General features: G+C 40.0%; 1 protein-coding gene across 2 annotated transcripts in view; it reads right to left on the reverse strand.

Moving 5' to 3' along the window:
- Positions 1 to 26335, reverse strand: part of LOC124723064 (histone-lysine N-methyltransferase SMYD3) — a 104663-nt gene that overhangs the window by 21544 nt on the left and 56784 nt on the right. For both annotated transcript variants that reach the window (XM_047248241.1, XM_047248242.1), the window contains exons 5-6: positions 25256 to 25432; positions 16813 to 16989 (exon numbers count right to left, since the gene is read on the reverse strand). In XM_047248241.1, the coding sequence (XP_047104197.1) occupies positions 16813 to 16989; positions 25256 to 25432 (354 nt within the window). The remainder of the gene's footprint in view (positions 1 to 16812; positions 16990 to 25255; positions 25433 to 26335) is intronic.

The following is a 26335-nucleotide window of genomic DNA, read 5'->3' on the forward strand; positions in this document are numbered from 1 at the left end:
ATTTATGCTCTTCATAAGTTTGGTGTTTTTCTCTATGGATCTAAATTTCATCTTGTTACGGATCACAAACCACTTGTTTCCTTGTTTCATCTATCAACGTCACTTCCCGACAAGGCTGCACACCACCTCCAGCGTTGGGGTCTTTACTTGTCTCGTTTCAATTATGAGATTCATTTCCAGCCGACAGCTCAACATGCGAATGCTGATGCACTGTCTCGCCTTCCCATGGGTCCTGATCTGGCATTCGATAGGGATGAACTTTTGTGTTTCCAACTGGATGTTGCCGAGCATCGGGTTGTGGACGAGTTCCCCATCACCAGGGACCGGCTGGTGGCTGCTACGGGTTCTGACCCTACCCTCTCCCGAGTTTTACGCTGTATTCAAAAGGGTTGGCCAGATCGTCCGTCCGCTAAGACTTCTGATCCGTTGCAGAACTACTACACTTTGCGTTACTGCCTCACGGCTAGGGATGGTGTTATCCTCCTTTCCACCGAAAATGCTTCACCACGTGTTGTGGTACCTGCGTCTTTGCGTGCTTCGGTCTTGTGCCTCCTTCACCAAGGGCACTGGGGTGTCTCTTGCACAAAATCTCTGGTGCGCTGTCATGCGTACTGGCCTGGCATCGACTCTGAAATCACACACATGGTTGCTGCCTGCGGCCTTTGTGTGTCACAGGCCGCCGCCCTGAAGTCATCTTTGTCACCGTGGCCTTTACCTGAGAAGCCCTGGGAGCGTATTCATGCTGACTTTGTGGGACCTTTTTAGGTACTTATTGGCTTCTCGTTATTGACACCTACTCTAACTTTCCTTTCATTGTCCATTGCACGTCGCCTACCACCGCGGCAACCACCAATAGTCTAGTTTGCATTTTACCTTTGGAAGGCCTTCCCTCTCCTCTTGTTACTGATAATGGTCCGCAATTTGCCTCTTCTGATTTTGCAGATTTTCGTGCCTGTCACAGTGTAATGCATGTCACGGACCCTCCATTCCATCCACAGTCAAACGGTGAGGCTGAACGACTGCTCCGCACATTTAAGGCTCAGATGAGGAAACTCCTGACTTCTTCTTCTGCTGATGATGCGCTTCTCCAATTTCTGGCTTCTTACCATTTCACCCCCATGGGTGACCACAGCCCGGCTGAGCTCTTACATGGCCAACAGCCCCGCACGCTATTTCATCTTCTGCAGCCTTCCACCTCATGGCCGCGGGTGCATTCACTTGGCCGGTTCACCGCCGACGACCTTGTATGGGTACGGGGATATGGCAGGCGGCCAAAATGGAGTCCTGGCTGCATCTTACGACACCGTGGCCAACGCCTGTATGAAATCCAGACGGACACGGGTGTTGCAGTGCGTCATCAGACCAGCTTCGGGCTCGTGTGCCGGCAACGCCTGTTCCGGATGCTGCTACACCACCTTCGGCTCTACCTGATGCTCGGGATACTGGAATCTCTCATTACTCACAACGCAGCCCTGTCACCGTCATATCGGTGCCAGCACAAGAACTGACGCCACCAGGAGACGTGCCCCTGCAGGAACCAGATGACCATCATCTGTCGAAGCAAGTCTACTCGCCTCCTTCTCCTACAGACGCAGACACATCGCCCATGTCTCCTGTTATAACAACTGGACTTGCCGCAACGGGCAGATTGGTGCATGGGGCCCCAGCAGATTCGACGTCTCCTGTCATATCGATCCGTTATCATCGGGGACACTTCCGTCCGTACGGGAAGCCTCCTCCTCGAGACTTTAAGGCCAGTCAAACAACACCTATGGACGTTAGCAATCTACAGGCCACCTCCATCAAGACGTGTGCAAAAAATTCAAAGGGGGGAGAAGTGTTGTGACTCGCCAATGTTTCAAAGTGCACATCCTCTACATGTGGCGCTGTCTGCCAGCCATGCAGCAGCAGCGCCACCTAAGCGGCCAGCCAGCCAGCGGCCGCTAGACTTGGACTCAGTTACGATTTGACTGTTAAAGTGTACACACGTCTTACTCTGTCTACTTGATCTGTGACTTTCATGTATTGCGTCTTCCTTGAAATATATTTGTTCAACTTGAAGTTATAACACTAACCTTTGGTGTGGTTTCTATGTATATCTACATCAAATTAAATCTAAATCAGAAGAATAACCTTTCGTTTTTAAACATTATAAAGAGGCCCCATATAGGGGCACGCGGCCCCAAATTATACACAATGTCGCGAGGTCCATTCTACCACACTTACTGCTGGATATAGCATAAAAGCAGATGAGATTCAGTGTTTGTTTTCACGGCACAACAGAGTCAACAGAGGTAGATAATTAAATGCAGTACAAGGAAAAAACATAAAAGCTGCTTGTAGAACTGTTTCGATATTACATTCTTATATCTCTTTTTCTTAATTGTAAGTGGTTATCTTTTTCAGACAAATCTAGTCTTTAATATACAAAAACGCCACCACCAAAATGTAAAAGTATTCCACGTATTGGAAGGAGGCCCACTTTGAAAGGAGGTAAAATGCAGGCTGAGGTCAGTCATAATTTGGAGTATCTAGAAAGCTTTTTCAAATAAAATTTGCAGTATACATGGATATATGAGCAACAAATGATGATGAGGCTGACAACAAAAAAACTGTTGTCAAAGCTGACAGAGTTATTAGAAGACAATGTGCAGCAGACCCTCAGAAAACTACATAACAAATTGCTGATGATCTAAACAAGCATTATGGAGCAGAAGTTCATGTTTTTACAGTAAAGCTGTCTTGCAAGAAACCTTTCATTAGTTCAAAAAACAGGAACAAGAGAATTTCCTTTGATGAAGAACACTGCAGGTGGACAGCAAGAATGGTCCAAGGTGTTATGGAGCAATGAAAGTAAATTTAATTTGATATCTTCCAATGAGATTTGGTATATTTGTGATCACAGAGGGGAAAGATATAATCCTCACCACCAGGTTCCAACCACAAGGCATGGAGGAAACAGTATTGTATAGGGATGACTCCCCACCAAAGGAGCGTATGTCCAAAAATATCTTAGGAAGAAGAAGATAAAAGTTTTGACATGGTGTCAAAGTACGGGCTTAGATCTGATAGAGCATATGTAGGAGGTACTTGGCAGATTTGTTAGATGAAGAGGGCACTAGAATAAAGCACATTTCTATGAAAATCTGCAGTCTGAATGGAAAATGATTCCTGAAGGACACAATAGATAATGTAATTGAACCTATGCCTTTAAGACACAATGCTGTAACAGCAGCAAAGGCTTATACAAGGAAGTATTAATAGTACTTGTCACAGAAAGGAGTACTTACTTTGTTTCTTTTTGCTATAGTAATGGATTGATTTAATTTAAAAAAAAAGTATGAACAGTTAATTTCTGAACTTTATTTTCTAACACAAAATAAATTGCTACTATAATCATTAAGGGGAGCCGGAGGTGCCTATGCTGCCCATGTTAAAATCACTAAGATTGAGGAACATTTATGAATAAACTACCAAATAGAAAATTTTGAATTTTTTTTTTTTTTTTTTACATATAGAGTGGTTTAGTATTGCAGTTATGACAGAGAGATTTTGGAGTATCTTTTCTAGTTTCCTTCCAATTATTTTTTTTATTAATGACCAAATTTTTTTTACAAATAATTGCTTTATAATTAAACTGAAATTAAACTACTGAATATATTGCCAAATGGCTGTGTTACAATGTAAGTTTGACCACTAGGAGTGCTGTATAAAAATTTCATCTCTCTAGCTTGAGTGGATTTTGAGAAAATGTTCCTTATATTCGAAAAATTCTAATTTATGGGAAATGGTTATCAAAGTTTCTCAATGCATTCCTGCACTATAGGATGGATTATCAGGGTCTTCTTCTTCATCCTCCAAAAGCTTCCTCTTCTGTCTTCTTTTCTGGCCTGTTGTTCCATCATACTTCATATGCCTTTCTTTTCTTTCTGCTCCTCTTATCTTTTCTCTGTCAATATTTCTTAGTGCTCGTACAGTGTTCACCCCAGATGTAAATCCTAATGCCTTCAGAACTTCACACTTCACACTGTTCCCTTGGTTGTAGGATGCTATTGCATCATAAATGCCAAAGTGCAGTGTTTTTATGCTTACAAACACCCTTTTAGGAATCACTTTCCAAAAAATGGTTCAAATGGCTCTGACCACTATGGAACTTAACATCTATGGTCATCAGTCCCCTAGAACTTAGAACTACTTAAACCTAACTAACCTAAGGACATCACACACATCCATGCCCGAGGCAGGATTCGAACCTGCGACCATAGCAGTCGCGAATCACTTTCCAAATCAAATTGTTTACGCTCTCATTAGGATTCTGCGTCTTTCCGTGTAGACATTTGTGTAACAATTCTGGCTGTGCTAAGTCATGAAAAATTGGTTTTATTGCATTTATCACAGCTTCCGGCAAACCATGTTTGTGATCATAGTCCTTTTTTGCATTATATTTGCACCAGGAATCTTTTGGGCACAGGCTGTGTTGAGGGTATTCATTGGAAGAGGCAGTATGAAGGAACAATGCCCACACTGCTTTTCGCATGTCACTAACATTACTAGTATTTTGCCTTACAGCATACCCATAGTATCTCTGTAGACGTTCAATCACCTCATCAGTAAGCCTGCCTCTCCCTCCTATTGTCTTTCCATCACTGAGCTTACTTGAACCCAAAGTTTGTTTGAGCCTTCGAAGCCGTGCACCCATACGCTTTTGCACATGCCCAATGCATTCCAACTTTTCAACTACAAATTCATTTCTATATGGTTTCAGTTCCTCTATAGTCTTGAAACCTTTGGAGTCACCATCCCCAAGGTAGTGTTTGTACCTAACATTGTATCTGGGAACAGAACGTTCAAAAATTTGTTTCACTCCATCCACTTCCATTGCTCCACTTGATCCACTAAAATTTGCCTCACAGATTCCACTGTGCTCTCCTTTGACTTTATTTTTGCACCTACAATGTTTTGATAATATTGCAACATCTATCACTTTTGCACTATCATCACAAGTAGCAGTTACAACCCCATTCAGGGATTTATGACCCCTCTTTTGCCAGGAACCATCTAATGCCACTACCAAATCCCTAGAACCACCGTTCATTTCTACAGATTCCTCCACTGCTTCCTTCATGGTTTTCAAAGCCACATCTTCAACAGAGGATCCTCCCAGTTCACAGTAGTACGCAAATTTGCTTGGAGGTGATGGCAAGTTCATAATACCACAAAACAGTTTACCAGCAGCAGACCCTTTTCCAATGGATCGAAGACCATACACAAGTCGAACATTCACATCAAACACTCTAGATCGTCCATTTTCACCAAAGAGACTGGCATGTGTATTGTAGAAAGTCACTTGATACTTGCAACATGCACAGATTATCTTCATCCCACAAGCTAAACCAAAGTGCTTTGTTATCTCTAGTCCCACTCCTACACTTGAACACATTTTGCACAGAACACTTTCTTTCAGCACAGAAGATAATAATCCAATATTCAATACTTTGTTAATATCATCACTGTCACTAACATATTCACGAAATCTGTTACTTCCACCAGTCAGCTTCTTGCTAGAAGATGTCACAGGGCTATGGCCGGCCATGTGTTGCTTAGCAGAAGAACGCACTGTTTCAGTAATTGTAGTATCGCAACTTGGTATTAGTGTTAATTTTCTTTTCCCTACGTTCTTCCTTGTCTTATATACACAGTTACTAAAACGTGGCATCGTAACCAAAACAATGCTTTACACAAGAAGTATAATACTACCAACAACAGGCGGAACACTGAACTAATTCGAAACGGTAAACAGCAAAGAGACGATGTTCCGCGCTCTTAGCACTTCATTTGCCACAGAAAACAATGTAGCCAACCCTTGCACACTCGCTGTATGCATAACATAAGACGCTGTATGCGTAACAGGTCGAGAAAATCCCAAGCAGTTCACCAGGAAGTCATGAGAGGGTGTTAGATGCATTCAGCAGCCGCCCATTTCCTCTGCAGGGGTGGGGGAAAATGGTAATAACACCACTTCTAGGGCGAGTAGAACAATAATTCAAAACATTTAAGAGGAATTTTCCAATTAATTTTTGGTAGCAAAAAAAAAAAAAAAAAAATCGTAATTTTTTGGATTTGCTGTAAAAAGTATGAGATAAAGTTTTTCAATTATTCTATGTATGTAGAACCATACTGCCAGTAAAACAGTTGACAGAACAGTCACCGTCTACACACCTTGAAGTACCACTGTATCAACACTACACACTGCCAGTGTATCTGATGTAGCAATTATCATATGGATTTATCTTCTAACGAACTATGGTGAGCTCTAAAGAGGTTTTCTGGAGCATTAGAAATTGTCACAGTTTCTCCTACATTGGAAGCATTAAGGAATCCATGTCACATTTAATATAATTTCTTCACATTTAATTACACTAAAGTGGGGGAAAAGGAGCAGAACAAAGCACGATTTAGAAAATGCGATAAAAAAGGAAATGATATTTTTCCAGAATTTTATTTTTGCCACTTAAAACAAAATAAAAATCACAAGAAAATCAAGCATGAATTTGGAACAGTAACTACTTTTAAAAAAAACCTCAATTTGAGGCAGAGCAAAAGCTTGGATTATTTTAGAAGCATTGGGAGGGAAATTAGCCATGTCCTTTTCAAAAGACCATCCTGGCAGTAGCGTTAAACGATTTAGGGGAACCACAGAAAACTTAAATCTGTGACGCCAGGGAAGAGCTAAGTCCCTGTCCTCCTTAACGCACGTCCAGCTACTTACTACTTTGGCACCTCACTCCCACTGCCAAAGCTTCTTTTAAAAAGTAGTGTCCCATGATCTCAGATAAGCACATTGCGCACTGCACACTAACTTTCATGGTGTGGAGGGGGTTGCTGATGTAATTGACTACAATTCAGGTCACTCCAAAATCTGACTCTACTTGGTTTAACGGGGCAATGGAAAAATGCTCTCTCACTCACCCAGAAACTGGTTTTTAGTTCCCTCATCTTGATTAGTTAAATTAAAAAGTTATTTGCAGAAGCTTCAAATCATATGCTCTATTTCTGTAAGAGCCTGAACCATTTGCATTTAGAATGGACTGAAGTGTGGAAGAGGCTAATCAATCTGTTTTTAACCCTAAGCACAGTCCTATGCTGGTGATCTGAGTGTTGCAAGTTTCTTCCAGTCCAACAAACATAATGCGACACTATACACGCATCCATTACACTCACCTACACTCTATAAATACAGGTACGACACAACTCTCATGTATTTGCAAGGCAAGGGGCCACTGTGGATGGAAGAAAAATTCCCTTTCCAATAGGCGGCTGAACCCACTCCGTGGGATTTTCCTGCCAACAAAGCCAGATCATACTTAATTCTAGTCTCAATTCAAACATGTTAAATGTTTTTATGTGTATGCACTGTTTCATGTCTCTCAGACTTAGTTCTTATTGTTGATGAAGCCTCTTCAGAATGTTTTTAATTGTACAGTCAAACACTGTGGCAAAAGCTAAAATTTTTGTGGAAAGCATGATGCACCTAATCATCATTAGAATTGACATTTTTATAAGAAGCTTCGACAATGTATACCAGATGCTGAGGGTCTACCATTGCTACTAGAAGCTAATGGACATGGCACGTGGCAGACAGTTTTCCCCCCTCCATCACACAAAAATGTACTATTTCTGTATTTTTCAGAATCACTCTTTATTCTGCCATATTTTTCTTAACTAAAACTTTGTGTAAATTAGGGTGCATACTTTTAAGTGTCAGTGCTTTAGCACTGTATATAAAAAAACTAAACTCTGCCCAAACAAGCCATGAAGGCCCAATGGTACCAACCAGCCGCCATGTCATCCTCAGCCCACAGGTGTCACTGGATGAGGATATGGAGGGGCATGTTGTCAGCACACAGCTCTCCTGGCTGTATGTCAGTTTACGAGTCTGGAGTCGCTACTTCTCAATCACGTAGCTCCCCAGTTTGCCTCACAGGGGTTGAGTGCACCCCTCTTGCCAACAGTGCTCAGCAGACCGGATTGTGACCCATCCAAGTGCTAGCCCAGCCTGACAGTGCTTAACTTCAGTGAACTGATGGGAAGCAGTGTTACCACTGCAGCAAGGCCATTGGCTTATTTAATAACTGAAATTCCCAGATGGAACAATGCATAAAATAAGGAAAAGTCAACCACTCAACTATAGCAGATTGATGTGTAGCACATAGACACTAGATATCAGAAACTGAGCGAGTATGAGCCTAATGTTGAGAGTTGCATTCTTTAGAAACCAAGGCACCACTGTTAAAAGTCAGTGCTATCTATACTGGCTCCCTTCCTTGCCACTGTAGTTCTGTGAGTATGATCAGTCTGAGAATGGTGACACTGCAATCTCTCTCTACTCATCAAATCGTTCCCTTTATTGAGACTTCCATCATTGTGAGACAAGTCATGACTTAGTACAGAAGTTGAGTGCACAATCTTACTGTTATAATTTAGGACTGAATGGGCAAAATGCCCAATTGCTGGAACTGATAACATCAAACAAAGCTGTTTTTTGTGAGTCTGTGGAGGGTGACAGATGAAAATTAAGTAATGCAGTGTATAAAATTACAAACGTGCTCCGTCACAGGATGAGTGATGTCTGGAAAAAATTCAATACTGTAGTCCACCCTTCAAATGAAAAACATACACAGTTCCTGCAATGCAAACAAAATGGTTGTAGTCTTGTTTATTCTACCACGAGAAAAAGAAATATATGTGCTCCTGCAAACAAAGACAGAGTACAGAACAACTTTACAGTTTTGTCCCTGTAGTTAAAAAATGCACTATTTTTGTATTCTTTTAGCCATGACAACTCGTGTTTATTGGCTAATAGCAAGTTTGCAGCTTATCATTCACTTCTGTAACTTTTTTGAAGACTGCTGTAACTTTATTTTAATAATTAATCACCATTTAGAAACACACTTCATCCTTATGTCCTATTTTCTTATACTGTTGCCACAGGGTCAGTAACGAGTCAACAGTGGGTGTAAACAACAACATAATTGTTAGACATTCTCTGAATAGAGATTAAATATTAAAGCAAATTTACAGCATTTTTTGCACACACACACACACACACACACACACACACACACACACACAGGGGTGGGTTGGACAAAAATATGGAAACACTGAGAGAAATGCATGCTTGAACATAAATGCAGATGCTAGCCACAAGCTGCAGGTGATGCTGTTGTATTTAACCATGAACGGCACCTGTACAATTTCCTCAATACATGGCAAGTGTGAGATACAGTCAGAACAGTGCTCTGTGTAGTTGTGAGTGCATTATGTCAGAGCTCAGTGAATTCAAACATGGGCAAATTATTGGTGCTCATATGGTGGGTGCTTCCATTACCAAGATAACCAAAGTGCTTGGTGTGTCAAGAGGCACTGTATCCAATATTTATAGCCTACATAGATAAAGTGGAAAAACATCCTCTTCTAAGTCACAATAAGGATGAATGTGTGTGTTAAGTTATCATGACAGATGGTCACTGAAGAGGACTGTGATGAAAAATAAGAGGATAACTGCTGAAAAAGTCACTGCAGAACTGAATATTGCACTCACGAACCTTACCAGCACCAAAACAACATGAAGGGAGCTCCGTAAGATGGGAATTGCAGGGCAAAATGAAATTCCATAACACCACATCAATGATACAAATGCTCATAACAGGAAAACACAGTGCCGAAGCCATAAAACCTGGACTATGGAGCAATTAAAGAAAGTCATTTGGTTGGATGAGTCTTGTGGCACACTATATCCAACTTCTGACTGACTTCACATCTGATGTATGTCCTCCCAAGCCTACGACGCAGACTGCTTGCTGTCAAGAGTGAAATGCTGTGTTCCAAGACAAAAGAACTCCTGTTCACACGACTTGCATCATCCAGGATTAGTTTTGTGAGCACAAGAATGAATTTTCACAGAGTCTGACCCTGGTCACCATAGTCACCAGATCTCAATCCAATGATGAGGGTTTGTGTCATTCAGGTGCTCGCAGACATTAATATCAAAGGCGGCTGGTGCACTGTCAAGTGGAAACCACACCCTTTCATGGACAACAAGGGGCACATTCTCAAAGAACTGTTGCAGCACATCTCACAGGAACACCATGTAACATGGTACAGTCAAATGGGGAGGCAGCAAGTAAGGTCCTAATAGATTATCTTGGACAATGCCTGCCCACATGTTGACAGAGAATCATTGCTGGTGGCCACCAAAGTGCATGGCATGGGGATCGTCCTCACTCCAGACATGGCTGTTGAAAAACACCATCATGGGTGAATGAAGCCACGTTCATGAACAATACAAACTGTATGAAGTTTGACACTAAAGTACTGTGTTGGATAATCCATCAACAGGAGAGAAGGCAGGGCTCAGAATCCACTGGTCCCAGTGCTTGCGCATATTCTTTGTGACAGGCATGTAATACATGTTCCACCAGTGCTTTCCACACTGTATCCTTTGAAGTGTGTGTTCCACAGGAAAGTTGACACATGCTTATTGCTAGGTGGTTGGCCACACAATCCACAGTGTGGTGTTCAGACATGTCTTTGGTGGAGACTGTGGCCAGCTCTCTGGGGAGTGAATGACCTCATATCTCATTAGTTAGTATCCATGGAGGCAAACTCCTTTCAGTTAGGATGACGACTGTTGGGAAAGTGTTTTCTGTTCGTTTGTCCTGCTTTGATGCAATACATCCTGCAAGACCATACATTAAATGCATGTCTGCCAACTCTCGTGACAAGTAACATTCCATCTCTGACTGTGTGTCATGCACAATACACAGTAACATACCTCACCATGGACATGTCACAATCTGTCTGATGCAATGGACAACTGACACCAGAAATAGTGGTGTGCGTGCAGCACAGATTAATGCACCACTGAAATGCATTCAGTTGTCACATGACACACATCCTGTGAGCTAAGTTGTGTACAGTATGTCTTGTTTGTGATCAGGAGTGGATGCTGAATATCACCCACTGCCTCTTGCAGTGTACAACAGATATCCGGGATCTTTGTGAGAATATGACAGAATTGAATGCACTGTTGCAATACATACACTGAGACTGGTGGTCATCGTTTTGGACAACTGCTATGAGCTGGACTGTTGTTATGTGATGTAAGCTGTGTATGTCCACAACACAATAAATGTGCATTTCCAACTACTGGTTCCCTATCTCAAAGAAGTTGGTTGTGGACCCACTATCAGATGTTTCAATTTGACCCAAAACGTTTGAGACACCCTGTGTGTGTGTGTGTGTGTGTGTGTGTGTGTGTGTGTGTGTGTGTGTGTGTGTGTGTGTGTGTGCGCGTGTGCGTGTGTGTGTGTGTGTGGGGAGGGGGGAGGGACATATCACTTACTGTCTGGAAAGAACCATTTTGGGGGTAAGAAACATGTACCTCTCAAAAAGGTGATGGTGGTGGGGAAAAGAAGCATACCTCATGATGTGTACATAGCCAAACTATATTCATATAGTATCTGAGAATGAGAGCACTCAGTGACTTGCAACAAACTTAACATGTAATTTCAAAACTTTACAAGAAATTTCTCATTGACATCCCTGACAAAATGATGAAAGGAAGAAGTTCATCGCTGTTCTCATGGTAAAACTGCCGCATCAGCCATAACGTCTCAATTTATTACTTCTTAACTACCAACTCTCCCCGCTGCTCGTGGTCTTGCAGTAGTGTTCTCGCTTCCCAAGCATGGGGTCCCGGTTTCGATTCCCGGCAGGGTCAGGGGTTTTCACCTGCCCCAAGATGACTGGGTGTTGTTGTGTCATCTTCATCATCATCATCATCATCATTCATCCCCATTATGGTCAGAGGAAGGCAACAGAAAACCACCTTGATTAGGACCTTGCCTAGTACAGCAGTGAGGGTCTCCCGCATCATTCCCCTATGCTCTGTCAAGAAGCATGGGACTTGATTCCCATTTCCACTACCAACTCTATTAGCAACACATTCTGCAGACAATATACACATCTACCAATGAATGTATCTGCCAAATTGTATCATTGTACAACATATAGTTCAGGAGCTATGACGTCAAACATTGAGCTATGTGAAAACAAAACTGCAGGGCGAAATTCATTAAAGATACAAGTGAAATGTGTGCACAAACATGTGTGAAATATGTTTAATATAGGTGAAATACTGTGGAGGAGAGAATCACCAATTAAATAACGTGGTGATGGAGAAAGAAGGGGGAGGAAGAGATGGGCAAACACAAAGAGGACAGGAGGAGATGGGCTCAGATAAGGGGGAGGAACAGATGGACACATAGAGGGAAGAGCAGCAGATGGACAGAGAGTGGATGAGGAGACATACAGACAGAGTGGGAAGGAGGAGTTGTACTGCGGGTGGGGGAAGACAAGGTGAACAGGGAAAGGAGGGAGGAGCATATAGATGGACAGAGAGAAGGGGGAGGAGCAGATGGACAGAGAGAAGGTGAAGGAGTAGATGAACAGAGACAGAGGGAAGCTGGAAAGAGAGGAGGGAGAACCAGATGAACACAGAAAAATGGGAGCTGGAAAGAGAGGAGGGAGAACCAGATGAACAGAGAGAGAGGGAATGGGGAAGGAAGAGGGAATAGACAGAGAAAGGAGAGAAGAGGATATGGTCAGAGAGACAGGGAGGAGCAGATGGCAAGAGAGAGGTAGGCAGAAAGACACGGATACAGATTATGGGGTGGAGGATGTGGACAGACAGAGGGGAGAGGAGGAGATGGTCAGGGAAAAGGAATGAGGAGATGAACTAATAGAAGATTGGAATAAATACACACCAGGTACACAACTAGAATACCCTACATCCACCAGGCCAATAAAGATTTAGAAAAGGGCCGTGTAAGTCCATCAAACATTTTTGACAGTCACACATGAATCTAAAAAAATTAGCAAACAGAAAGTACTGCCAGAGAATGAAGCCAGAAAGAAAAAGAATCCATGGTGAAAAAATCAGAGGATTGCCTGGAAACTCTGAAGACTGATACACAATAACTTTGCATGATCCAACAGGGTCCAACAATCACACCTAATAATAATAATAATAATAATAATAATAATAATAATATATAAACAGAACAATATTCATTGCTAACAAGTCAGCCATTATACTGCTATATAATAATCGATGTGCCCAATGGTTGCTCCTGTAGTGGCAATGCTGCCAGTCTTCAGTTTTACTTGTGAACTTATGTACTCAGTCTCCTTTCTATGCTGGCAGACTTCATTTGTACCTGCCAAAACTCAGTTGGGCAGTGGAAGAGACTTGCTAGTTGAGTCTCTGAGTGTACAGACACAGTGAGCTCAGAGATGATGTCATAGGACCATCAGGCAAGTTTAAATCGAGTGTACAGAGCCCAATTCTGATCTCTAATTGACACACTTAACAGAAAACAGTATCCTCTAACTTTCGAGCTCTGGTTCTTTTTCTAGTAGAAATCAGAAAGTACACACAATCACATAAATAACCACCCAAACACACACCACTGCCATTGCACCAACACTGATTATTGAGAGCAGTCACATGGGCACCTGGATGTGGGAAGGAGAAAGGGAAAGATGCAGGAGGCAATGAATGGATAGTTGTGTAGTATGAGTCAGGAGCGAAAGGACAGATAACTTGGCAGCTCTACAACAAGATGAGAACACTGAGGCAATACGGGTTATAAGAGCTGCAAAAAGACAGGGCAGAGGCAGAAAATGGAGGAAGATGGAGATGGAGAGAGAGACAGGGAGGGGAGAGATATAAAGGGAGAGGGGAAGAAGGGGAGAGGGTTTGAAAGGGGGGAGGGAGGGAGGGAGAGGTGATGGGGAGAGGGAGGGGGAGAATGCTTGCATGTGGGGGACGAGGAGGGGAAGAAAGGGTAGAAGAAAACAGTACATAAGCTAGATGGAGAATGAGTCATGTGGATGACAAAAGAGAAAAGGGAGAAAGTAAGGTGAGGCAGTGGCAGACATGTTAGCAGAAGTTTAGGCAACACAGGATATGCTGGAGAGACCACTGCCACCTCTGCAGTTCACAGGAACTTGTGATGGAAGGGAGTATTCAACTGACACACATTCTGCATTAGATGTTAAGTCTTTTGTGTTGTGTTTTGTAGCATGTTTGGCAACTGGATGGTCACATTTGAGGTTGGTCACAGTTTGGTGGTGGCCATTCATGTGACTAGATGGTTGGTTACCTGTCACACACACACACACACACACACACACACACACACACACAGATTGCTGAACAGTAATTGCAACATGGCTGCTTTCACACATGGCTGTTCCTTTTATAGCGTAGGTAATGCCTGTGACAGGACTGAGGTAGGGGATGGGTGGGTGTATACTACAGGTTTTGCACCTGGTTCATCCACAGGGGAATGACCCATGGGGTGCAGATGTGGGTGCAGCATTAGGATCAGAATTGGAGTAGGGATAGACAAGGATATTCTGTAAGTTGGGTGGGCAGTGGAACACTACTTTGGGCTATGTGGGTAGGATATCGCTCATCTCAGGGTGTGGTAAGAGGTAGTCAAAGATCTGGTGAAAGATGTGGTTGAGTTTCCAAAGCCAAGATGACACTGGGTGATCCAAGTAGTGCTGGTCTGGGGCTGGTTAATGGCTTCAATAGTGTCAGAGGAGGAGATCGCACAGGCGATGTGTGTATGGGTGAGCTGGATAGTATACAGTATTGATGATTAGGAACAAATGCCTATACTGACTGACAGTACATCCCATTCTACATCCAAAACACTGCTCACTTCCTTCACCACCTTTCTGTGTTCATGTCCTGTTACCATCAGACTCCTTGTTGGTCACTGTGGAAGTGACATCCTTGTACACAACCCTCCCCATGTGACCATGAAACATTACCTTTCCCATTCTCCTCTTGACACCAAGCCCACCACCTCTTTCCTAATCCTCTTGGTCAACCATATGCTGATCGGTAATTATTTCACTTTTGAAGGCCAAATCTATAAACAAATCCATGGTACTGCCATGGGTACTTGCATCATACCATCCTATGCCAATTTATTTATAGGCCGTCTGGAGGAATCCTTCCTATCCAGTCAACAGCTAAAACCCCTTGGCTGGTTCAGATTCATTGGTGTCATTTTCAGGACCTGGTCTCATGGCAACAACCTTTGCTCTTTCTTCCATAATGTCTACACCTACTCACAAATCCACTTCACCTGGTCCTCCTCTACTCAACAAGTCTCCTCCATAGATTTCTGTCTCCATGTCTCAGATGGCTCTATAAATGTGTGTGTTCATATCAAGCGCACCAACCACCAAAAGTACCACCTTTTTGACAGCTATCACCTGTTCCATGTTAAAAAATCTCTTCCTTACAGACTCACAACCTGTGGACACCGCATCTGCAGTTGAAAGCATGAGTTGTCAAAATATACCAATAACCTTACCACAGCCTTTACTGGCAGACTTCTGGGATTGGGCCATGGGTGAATGGTTTGTATCAAGCTCATTCACAAACACAAACTGGGGTATTTCCTTCTCTAACACCAGTAAAGCAGTTAACTAGCATCTTACCAGCATTACTCTCTTCACTCAGTATCACCTTAGCCTTGAAAAACTCAACCACATCCTTCACCAGGCCTTTGACTACCTCTTATCATGCCCCGAGATGAAGGATATCCTACCCCACATCCTACCTATATCACCAAACTATTGTTCCACCACCCACCCAACATACAGAATATCCTTATCCATCCCAATCCAATCCTGCTGCCAATCCTGCAATCCATGGGTCATTCCCTTGTGGATGACCCACGTGCAAAACCTATCCCTCACAATCGATCACCATCTTCTACCACAGTCTTCTCACAGACATTTCTTACTCTATAAAAGGAAGGGCCACTTATGGAAGTAGCCATGCTACAATTACTGTGCAGCATTTTTTTGTAGCCAAGGCAAGTAACCAATTGTCTACTGCCATGAATGGCCACTGCCAAAATGTAGCTAACTTGAAACTTGACCATTCAGTTGCCATACATGTGGAATACAGCAACATAAATTACTTCAGCAGTTACTTCACATGTGTTCCATTTGAATACTCCCTCCCAGCACGTTTCTGTTTTTGGCTCTCCGGTATTTCCTGTGTGTTCTCTCTCTCTCTCTCTCTCTCTCTCTCTCTCTCTCTCTCTCTCTTTCCCCCCCTTTTTACCCCTCATCCCTTCTCTCCCCTCTCCCTCTTGGTCTTCACCTTCCTCTCTTCCCCCTTTTCTATATTTCTTATAAGCTCTACCCCATCAAAACTCCTTCTGTCATGTTGTGCAGCTGCTGAGTCATCTGCCTTTCCCACACCTGCCTTGCACTACTCTGCTACCTTCCCACTGCCTTAGCATCCTTCCTACCCACTCCCCATGTCCATCAGTCCAGGTAACTGCTCTCAATAAATGGCAATCAATAAATAATCTGTGTTTGTGCAGCTGAGGTAGTGTGCATTTGAGTGTTTTTGTATTTGAATGTGTGTACTTTCTACTAAAAAGAGAACCAAAGCTTGAAAGTTAGTGAATACGGTTTTCAGTTACATGTGTGTCTGTGCTACATGTCGGTCTGCTATAGGTGAGAACTTGCTTTTCCTTTATTTCATGTATAAGAACAGAAATCTGAATACTGGTATTGTTCATCCAGAATGTTAGTGAAGAACAATGGAACCAAAGTTAACAGTGATGGTCTTCTAAGATAATTGGCTTTTACTAAAGAAGAGAGATATGATGCTTTTTTTTAACACCAACAAACAAAGAGCATACTTACATAAGTATGTGTGACTGGAGCACCACATTTTGAATTAGGACATAACATACTGTCCATAAGACATGCTTCTTCAATGTCTTTACACTTTAAGCATGAGCATGTAAAGTAATACGTTTGCTGCAGTTCTGCTTGTCTGTCAGTTGCATAATTTAACGTATCAATGTAAGCAATAAACACCTGTAAAAGAAGAATAGCATACAACGTATGACATGCCTTTCCCTTATTTTAAGTATAATGTCTGAAATTTGAATACTGGTACTGTGCATCCAGAAGCACATGAAAGTATTAACCATCTCAGGCAATTTTAAACTTACATAAGAATATGAAGATACACGTCATTTTACATACATAAAAGTGATTTCAGAATCCTTGTTATCAGAAGAAACTATACTATTTTATTCACAAATGTCTTGACCGCATTTGGTAGGTATGTTACAGTTAACCAGTTTCGATTCTAATGTGTCTTCGTCAGAAGTAGAAATTTATAAAAAATGAAAATGAAAAATTATTATAACCTCTTCAAACCCAAGCAAAATTTGTCTATTATTTAAAATACTTTTTGATTAGGGTATAGCATATGGATGTCATAAATGAACATTGTAATGGTAGTTTTTTGTTATATCTCATCTGGGTCGAGATTTACCTATGTCCAGCTGTCTGGACACTGGGTCTCAATGTGACTATTCATGATATATGGTCATGAAACTGATAACACAAAATTGTGTTTTTAATTGTTATTTAACATACATTATTTACAGAGTATTAAAAAATAAACACAAGAAAAGCAGTTACAGCTATCAGTAATCCTGAAATTGTTGTAGCATATCACAATCAGTTTTCAGTTGTGGAAGTCAAAGAAACATTTTCTCTAATTGGTGATACACAGATATACTTGGCATTCAGAGCATATGAACTTGGTTTTAGTTTAGCGGCCCTTGTTACAGCATCTCATCCATTTATTTTTGTCTATAATTGGGCACAAAGGCAAATGTCTACTCTCACTTTTTCTAACATCTCTGTATGGCAATTGAATGACCTTTGTGCATTTCCTAGGAACTACTTCATGAGGTTCGGATTCAGAGTCTGAAGAGTAAATGTCCTGTCATGCTGCAGTTGCAGCTGAACTCATGGATTCACCAATATAAATCTTAAAATCCTTGAATCCATGACTGATTTCCTGCTAGCACCTAGTGCCAGCTGATCCTTTCTGTACTCAATCAACGAGATCACAATCACCAAGTCAATGGCATGGAAGAAGACTCTTACAGGCCACTTCTTTGTGCGTGTGGATATTCTAGAGTAAGAAATCATTCTGTCATGTAGATCCACACCTCCCATTGATTTGTTGTAATCACAGATACATTTGGGTTGAGGTGCTCCAATGAATTCTTTTGCTTTTCTGTCCACCTTTTTACTATAATAGTGGGAGACGCACCAGAGACAGTAGATACTACCATAACTGAACAATTATCAATCCACTTCAAAACGGAAATGTTCTCATCTTCTTTGACAAACTCATCTAAGGAACCTCTAACTCTCTTCATCAGTTCCTTGTCTCCAGTGAGTTCTGATCTGAGACCAGATGGAATATGGCTAGCAAAAATAGTTCCTACTGTATATATTTGCCTTTCCAGTATGTATTATAGTAGAGGAATGGATGTGAAGTAGTGATCAAACTACAAAACATGCTCACTGTGAACCATGCTCTCTACCCGCTTCTTCACCACAGAACCTCCCAAACCGAGCTCTGGCTCCGGTTGCCCAGATGGCCAAGTGGTAAACAAAGAAGTCAAGTATCATTGAGTCAGCAGTTGTCAGCACAAAATTCTTCAAACTGACTGCATTTGACTTATTCTTTACATACTGTCTAAGAGATGTTTTGCCACGGAAAGGAATCATTTACTCATTTATTGAAAGGTATGTACAAGCTGACAATGACAATCATTTTCTCCTAACACTGTCAATGACTGGTTGCACTTTTCATAATTTATTATTTGCCTTGATTTCATCTGAAACTCTCAGATAATTTACAGAGTGCAAGTAGTTCCTCAATCTGAACATAAAATTCCTTGTAATTACAGTTACAGCAGGGACCCTCAATCTGCCGCAAAAATACATTCTCAATATTGGTAGTTTCATACAACCTGGTATTATGGGTGCACCCACAGGCTTATTAATTTCAGTAGTTGTTACATTTAGAGGAAGTTGGTTACTCTGAAGGACCTTTATGTTTGTCAGTTCAGCAATGATATGCCACATGTAACTTCCAAAATATTGTTCAAAATATCTTAGTGATGTCCACAGTTCCCTGCCACCCACTGATCACTCCTTCTCGGCAATATTGGCTGTTCGATCAATAACAGATCCTTTTTTCTGCAGCATTTGTCTAGGTATGACCTTTGATTTACCAACAGCCCCTTTTCTCATAGCTGATGTGCTTGGACACAGATTCCTCTCTTCAGTTTCATCTTGGAAGAAGAAAGTTGAAGTTAAAAATCTTGATTTATTCATGAAACATTACAAATTCAATATCTTTTCCTATCTTCAGTACTTTTTGAATATGTATCTCAGAAGGTATCTATTGTAGCAAATAAAAGAATGGTGTAAAGTTTAAGTTTACCAGTTCAGATGAACTTCAGGTGTACACAAGCTGTATTTGCAGTACTGTCAAGATCTTCCTCATCTGAAAAGTCCCCTATGTCACTCACATCACTGCCCTCTTCTACTACTATTAGCAGTTCTCTTTCGATTTCAGATTCTGTGAGTGGTTCATTCATGCCTGTGTTAATTCGGAAGAAAAAAATGTTGTGAACTTCTAAACCTAATTAAAAATTAATATTTATGGGAGACTTACTGTGATTCCCAATGAAAAGTTAATTTCATAATCTCACAAAGTAATAAGAATCACAGACATATTTTATAGTAGGTACTGTGGTCAGAGAAATAAGTCAGTGATCGAAAATGAACAAAGCTGTGACCATCTCTATCCAGTTATCTGGACTTCATTGTTTACTCTTGTAAATAATGAAGAAGTAATGGCATTAGGTTACTCCATAGACTGTAACATAATTTGATGATCTATTTACAACAACAATAAAGAGTAACTGGGTATGACATTTGTGTTTACATTCCTTTCTCGGAGTCATTGCAAAGAGATCACCAAAAGTGGCTGCCATGACACAGTGAGTCGAACATCTCAGTGTAGCCAACAGCAGAAACCAAATATCACTGACAAAAAAATTCTGGAGACAGCTAAAATGTCCAATGTACTGGACACATGGTTACAGTGTTGAAAAAACTGTAATTTCACTTAAAGCAAAATAGAGAAGTAACATCCAGCTAGCTGGATGCAAGGACTGAAGAGAATAAAGTATAAACAGTTATAAAAATACTGAAAAGTGCAAGCTATAGAGCAAAATAAAAATATACTCAGTATGAAAATAACATGCCATATTGTCATAAAGCATTCATTGTGGTCACTTGAAATCAACTGTCATGCCTGCTCATGCATAATACCTTAAAACTGGAACAGTTATTTTCATAGATGACGCATGAACATACTGGCTTACAGGCACAAGAAGAGCAAAGTGAAAAATTATTTATGTTAAAAAAATAGCATAATAATTTTTTAATTAGAATCAACCACAGTTTAGAGTATTGAAAGAAACATAGATAAATAGGAATCACACATTTGATAAGATGAAATGAAAATACTTTTGGATTACAATAATTACAGAGCACAGATTTTTTTTTTTTTTTTAATGGAGATGTGGTCAAGACATTTGTAGATAAAATAGCGTATTTCAAATAGATTGCTTATTCTAGTTTGACAATATCAGATTTTATTGGTGAAGAAAATATATCATAAGCTTTGTGTTTCACATACTCCACAGTGGAAGAAATCAATAGCTATGATGTTTTGTAGTGGTAAGGACCCAAATGCTGTGCTCAATCAGACTGTCCTTCAATCAGGACTACACATTCAGCTGTGCAGTCATATGAAAGACAGTCAGATGTCATTACTTCACTATGCACCATGAGAACATTTGGCTTATTTTCAGATCCCATGTTACCGGACATATTTGCAACATACTAAAACACTCAGCACCAAAATTCAAATTATACTGTCTTCTGATTTTTTGAAAGTTCTTTAAAATAATGCTCACAGTTTGCTAGCAGTTTAAGAAAGAATCTGGATCTTCTTAATTTACTTAATCTTTCTTGCGTATTGTTGCAATTTTTGTTAGTTCCTGAGGTAGTATAATAATATTTCACAATGGGCTGGTTAGTTCATATTCCTTCAGTTATGAAAACCTGTTGTAAAATATCTCATACTGTATAAAGGCGGAACATTAGCAATGCCAACAGAAAACATCACAGCAGCAGACGGTGGAAGTCATGGGTGTATCTATAGGGATGCATTTTTTTTTTAAAAAGGCAATTAGTTAAGAGCTTTCTTGATGCAATGTATTATTTAAGCTGTTGTTGCAAGGCATTTCCTCCTCACAAATATTCTTCAGGCTGATAATGTGCTCATGAATCGATCTAAACATATGTTATAACTATTAAATTTTTTTTTTTTTGTGGTAATTCCAGATGGAAGCTCCACTGCCTGTCATTATTCTGAAGATCAGTGGCACTTTTTGACAACTGGGTCACTGAATCCTTCTGCCTGTCAGTTTACTGATAATTTGAGTTTGTGAGCCCATTCTCTTTCTGAACATCCTAAAAGTGTCAAGTGTGTTTGTTACCAACAAGTTTAATAGATATTTTCAACATTCATGCATTCCTAAACTCTTTCTTACATTTAGTTTTCAAATAATACTTTTAAAAGTGCTTTGCAGTGTTTGTCATTTAACTTTGAACTGGCTTACACAGAAACGTAAGGGTGAAGCTGCAGTTTAATATGGATTCTGAACCACAGTACAATTTGGTATTTTTCATATTTACAAATCACTGTGCAAGGTGAAATTAATGATGGGAAAAATCCAAGGACTGAATAGGGACTGAATTCTGGACCTTTTGGTTTGTAGCCTGGCACTTCCCCACTGAGCCTCCAAGCCACACAGTCTTGATAGACAATCCTTGAGTCCGGATGCAATTTCATTGTCATTCCGTTTAATTTTTCTAACTACTGAATTTCCCATTCTAGGCAATTAAACATTTCCTTAACACTTAAGTTTGTCTCACAGATTAGGTTTCTGTCAGCATAAGGCTTTAACTGACATTGGGTTCTCAGTATTAAGACAATGTCTACTTATTTTCAGGAATGTTACAAACTCTAGCACTTATTAGTGAATGCTTTGGCAGCTGCTTACTGATATGCCATATCCTCATCTGTTGGGGAATTTCAAGACCTGCACTGTTTTCAGTTAAGGGATTTTCAGTGACTCACAGTTATCACTTACTGACATCAGTTTATCACATTATCAGTACCATCAATAACACACAGCTATTTTTTGCCTGCGGCAGATAATAGAGGACTAAGAAACCAAACTGTTTTCAGTTAAGCCTGATGAGTGTATGTTGCTCTCAGGACACAAAATATGCCATACTTTGCTGAAACAATGACTTTAATAGATGATTTAACTTATTGATATTACTTATTTATTGCACTTTCTAAAAATTAGCTATGGTTATAGCAAAAAAATTGTATTAAAACTGCATGAGACAGATTACAAAAAAGCTGCACAGTTAAAAACGCCAAAGGTGGGACACTTATTTCAGTTTTTGTGGGCCTATGACTGTATTTTGAAATAAGTAAAAATACCACAGGCAGCCTTAGAAGGAACCATTTCTGATGTGTCAGTGCAGGTGTGTTTGTGCTACTGGGTCCCTATTCCCCAGTTTTCAGAGACTATTTGATAATATATATTAATTGAACATCGAGATAAAAAAGGCAATATATTTATTTTTATTTATTTATTTATTTATGGTGTGTGTGTTCCATTGATCCATATATGCAAGCAAGGCACTTGGATGTGGAACGACTCAATGCATGGAATATAAATGTCAATCCATAAAATATAATATATTGAATGTAAATATCAATACACAGAATATAAATACTAATGTGTACAACAACAAGTCAAATCAAGATTTAATAGGCTGACCCTGTGTAGATATGGGATAAGGGCCAGAAAAAAAGAAGAATAAGACAGATGTACAGAACAACAATAACTATGCATCAGCAGTAATCAAGTTTATAAACTGTGGTGTGTTCTGCAGTAGTTTTTCTTTGCCACCTTAGATTAAAAAACTTATTGCCATGGACTATTACCAGATTTGTTCAATTCTGTGCATAAAGTGTCTTATAAAAGGTTTCATTTGCTACTGCTAAAGAATTGTTCCAAAGTATTAAATGGGGTATCAAGCAGGCACTTCTTTAAATTATTAATAAACAAATATATACCATCTCTTGTGCTTTGGGAGTCAACTGAAAATTTTGAGACCAGAATACTTGACCCAGTTTGTTTCAGCTCAGAGTTGAGATTGTCCTTCCTTGTAGGGTTATGGTCATGATGTTGGCAATTTATTTTGAACTGGGATGCCCCACATAATTTGAAATGCACTTTTCTGCATTATGATCTTTTTTAAAAAATTATGCTGGCACGTTTCTCCTGAATATTATGCTGTAACAGATTACTGAATGAAAATAGCCCAGATATGCTGTATGAGATAATGCAGCCACCAACGTGGGAGATCACTTTTATAGTAAGTGTTGCTGATGACAACAGTTTTAGAGTCTGGAGAACATGATATTCTCAGTTCAGCCTAATATCTACTTGAAAACCAAGAAATTTAGAAAAGTGCACTTGATTTATTAACTGGTCATTACACTTCTGATTTGTGTGGAAATGAATGGAATGATTATTTGTAAGATAAACTGAAAGGAAGCTGATGGTGAACCATGCCAGAACTTCCTCAAGTATGTCCTTAACATCAAATCCCACTTCAATAACTGATGTATTATGTACCACGATGCTTGTGCCATCAGCAACAAAGCAACAATGTTCTTTTTGACAGAACAAGTCATTCACATATATTAGGAACAGCAGGAGAGAGAGAATAAGTGTGTGTGTGTGTGTGTGTGTGTGTGTGTGTGTGTTGTGTGTGTGTGTGTGTGTGTGTGTGTGTGTGTTAGGACAGTGCAATGTGCACTGTGACAGGCATCTTCTCAGAGACCCCATGTATAAATAACTCAGAGATGATACAAGGCCATGATAATGAGACATATGGGCTCTACTTAAGGAGCCTTGAATACAATGCCACACAGCCAAGAGGATCATTCTCCCAGATTCACCTGCATCAATGTCATAGAGGTGCCCAAGGTACCCAAGGAAGCATACTCATTAAGATCCGTAGTTTATAGAATTAATTCGCCAACACACTTGCAGGTGTAATATCTAACCAATAGATGAGACATTAATGTGCCAGACACAGACATGTTCAAAACTTCATGCATTTGTTGAGTTCTTAAATAATCTCTTAAATTCATATCACCCACACATTTCAAAGTGTGCTTTAATAACTCGTTCTTGTCGTCACCAACATACCAGCACAAAATAACAATTTTCTGGACAAACTGTCACCGTGACAACCAGAAACAAGGTGAAAACACTGGGGAAGGACAACAGGAAATTTCTGATTTATCATACAAGCAAGGCATAAGTGAAAGAGTGAGAAAGATTTAACAGCAGCAAAAACAGAAATTTTCTACATACTAGTAAGGACGCAACCAATAAACTTTATATGTTACGAGTCTACAAGCTCACTTGAAAATGGGAACTAGTCTTTACTGATACACTCTGCAGTATGGTCATTACATATAGCTGATATAGAGCAATGTATCAAAACTGATGAAATATTTAAACAAGTGTAGCAGTTTCATACAGTTTAGATACTCCCATGTTTTAGCCATGCAGCCTCTTACCACCAAGGAGGTCATGAGATAACAAAATAACTGACTACCAAAATCTGTAAGGATGTGTTGCTAGTGATCAGCAGCCAATCAGGCAATTATTCTTGAAGAGTTATAACATTATTTACTTTACACTAAAATGGGCATAAAGCACTGACAGACTCTTGGAAGTCCCTGGAAAATGAGTAAGTAACACTACACTGTGATGGCAACTTCCACTAAAATATACGATAAAAACTGAAATCAAAAGCTCTGAGAAAAAAGGACTTAAAGTGCCTCCCCTTTTGATCCTATCACCAACTCAACACATGGGATGCCACGATGACTCTGTCATAGGACAACTGGAGGTATGGAGAGCCAATAGTACATATACAAATGCAACATCCTACAAGTAATCACCTTGATGAAAGTTGGCTGTAATAGTAACAGAAATATTGGCATCATGATTCAATCACATGGCTAAAAATATTTTACTGAAAGGGAGTCTGGGCAGAAATTCGTACACTTATTTGGAATACTTACTTTATTCCAATCTGGAGAAGGAATATCCTCCACTGCTCTAATGTATATTTTTGTTCCATCAAAAACCGCTACTGCATTTGGACAACATGAGTGGTCAATAACAGATGCACCCAGGTAAATACCAGTTCCAATGCCATGCATTTCAGGATCTAAAATACTGAAACCATTTATACACATCTACAAAGAAAAAAAAGACATTATGTTCCACTAATATTCACGAACACACATTTTTACTAATTTTAAAATAAACTGCTATACCTTTAATACATCATATAAATAACATGAACAATTATATTTATACAATGGCATTGAAAATGAGAGTGTGGAGAGGCAGAGATGAGTTACAGGCCTTCATAATTGTAAATAATATTTTTCAATGTTTTCCTTATCAGAATTAGTTCCTGGATATGTATGCAACACAGTTTTTCTTAAGAAACTCAGTGGATGTGCCATCTCTCTTGACAAATACAACTTAAATCAAGTCTTTAATATATTATTTAAATCACAACTTTCTGACAATTCATACTGTTTATCTGAGCTCTAAATTAGTGGAATAAATTAATACAATGATGGAAATGCCTGGATATAATACAGACAACGACACGGTGAAAGACAGTATGTTTTTGTGGCTGAGAGGTCAGCATCCCCGAGTGCAAGAAAAGTGAAATAAGACTGATCCTTCTTGGTAGTGGTAGGTAATGATTTGCCTTTGCTGACCCCGTTCCACAGCCCTGTACTCTCGCTAGATGAAGTATAGTAATTAACATCTTTATGTGCCTCTTGGCTACTCATTGCCTCAGTTATAGAGTGAATGGTGCTCTTATGATGCCATTATTTAATGGAACAAATACTAAATGTTTTTCTACATAACACAATGCTAAAAGTAATTACAATAAAATATGTTACATGTCATTAGATGTCAGTCTGCTTGCTTACATGATGTTACCAAACAATCAGATTAGTACAGCTGAGGTCTACACAGACTAATGTGAAAGATATCTATAATTGGCAAGAAAATATATACTCATTAAACTACACTCATGCTCATAAATCAAGGATAACTGCAGAATGTGGCACTAT

The sequence above is a fragment of the Schistocerca piceifrons genome, chromosome X, assembly GCF_021461385.2.
Source record: "Schistocerca piceifrons isolate TAMUIC-IGC-003096 chromosome X, iqSchPice1.1, whole genome shotgun sequence".
In the NCBI taxonomy this organism is placed as follows: Eukaryota; Metazoa; Arthropoda; class Insecta; order Orthoptera; family Acrididae; genus Schistocerca; species Schistocerca piceifrons.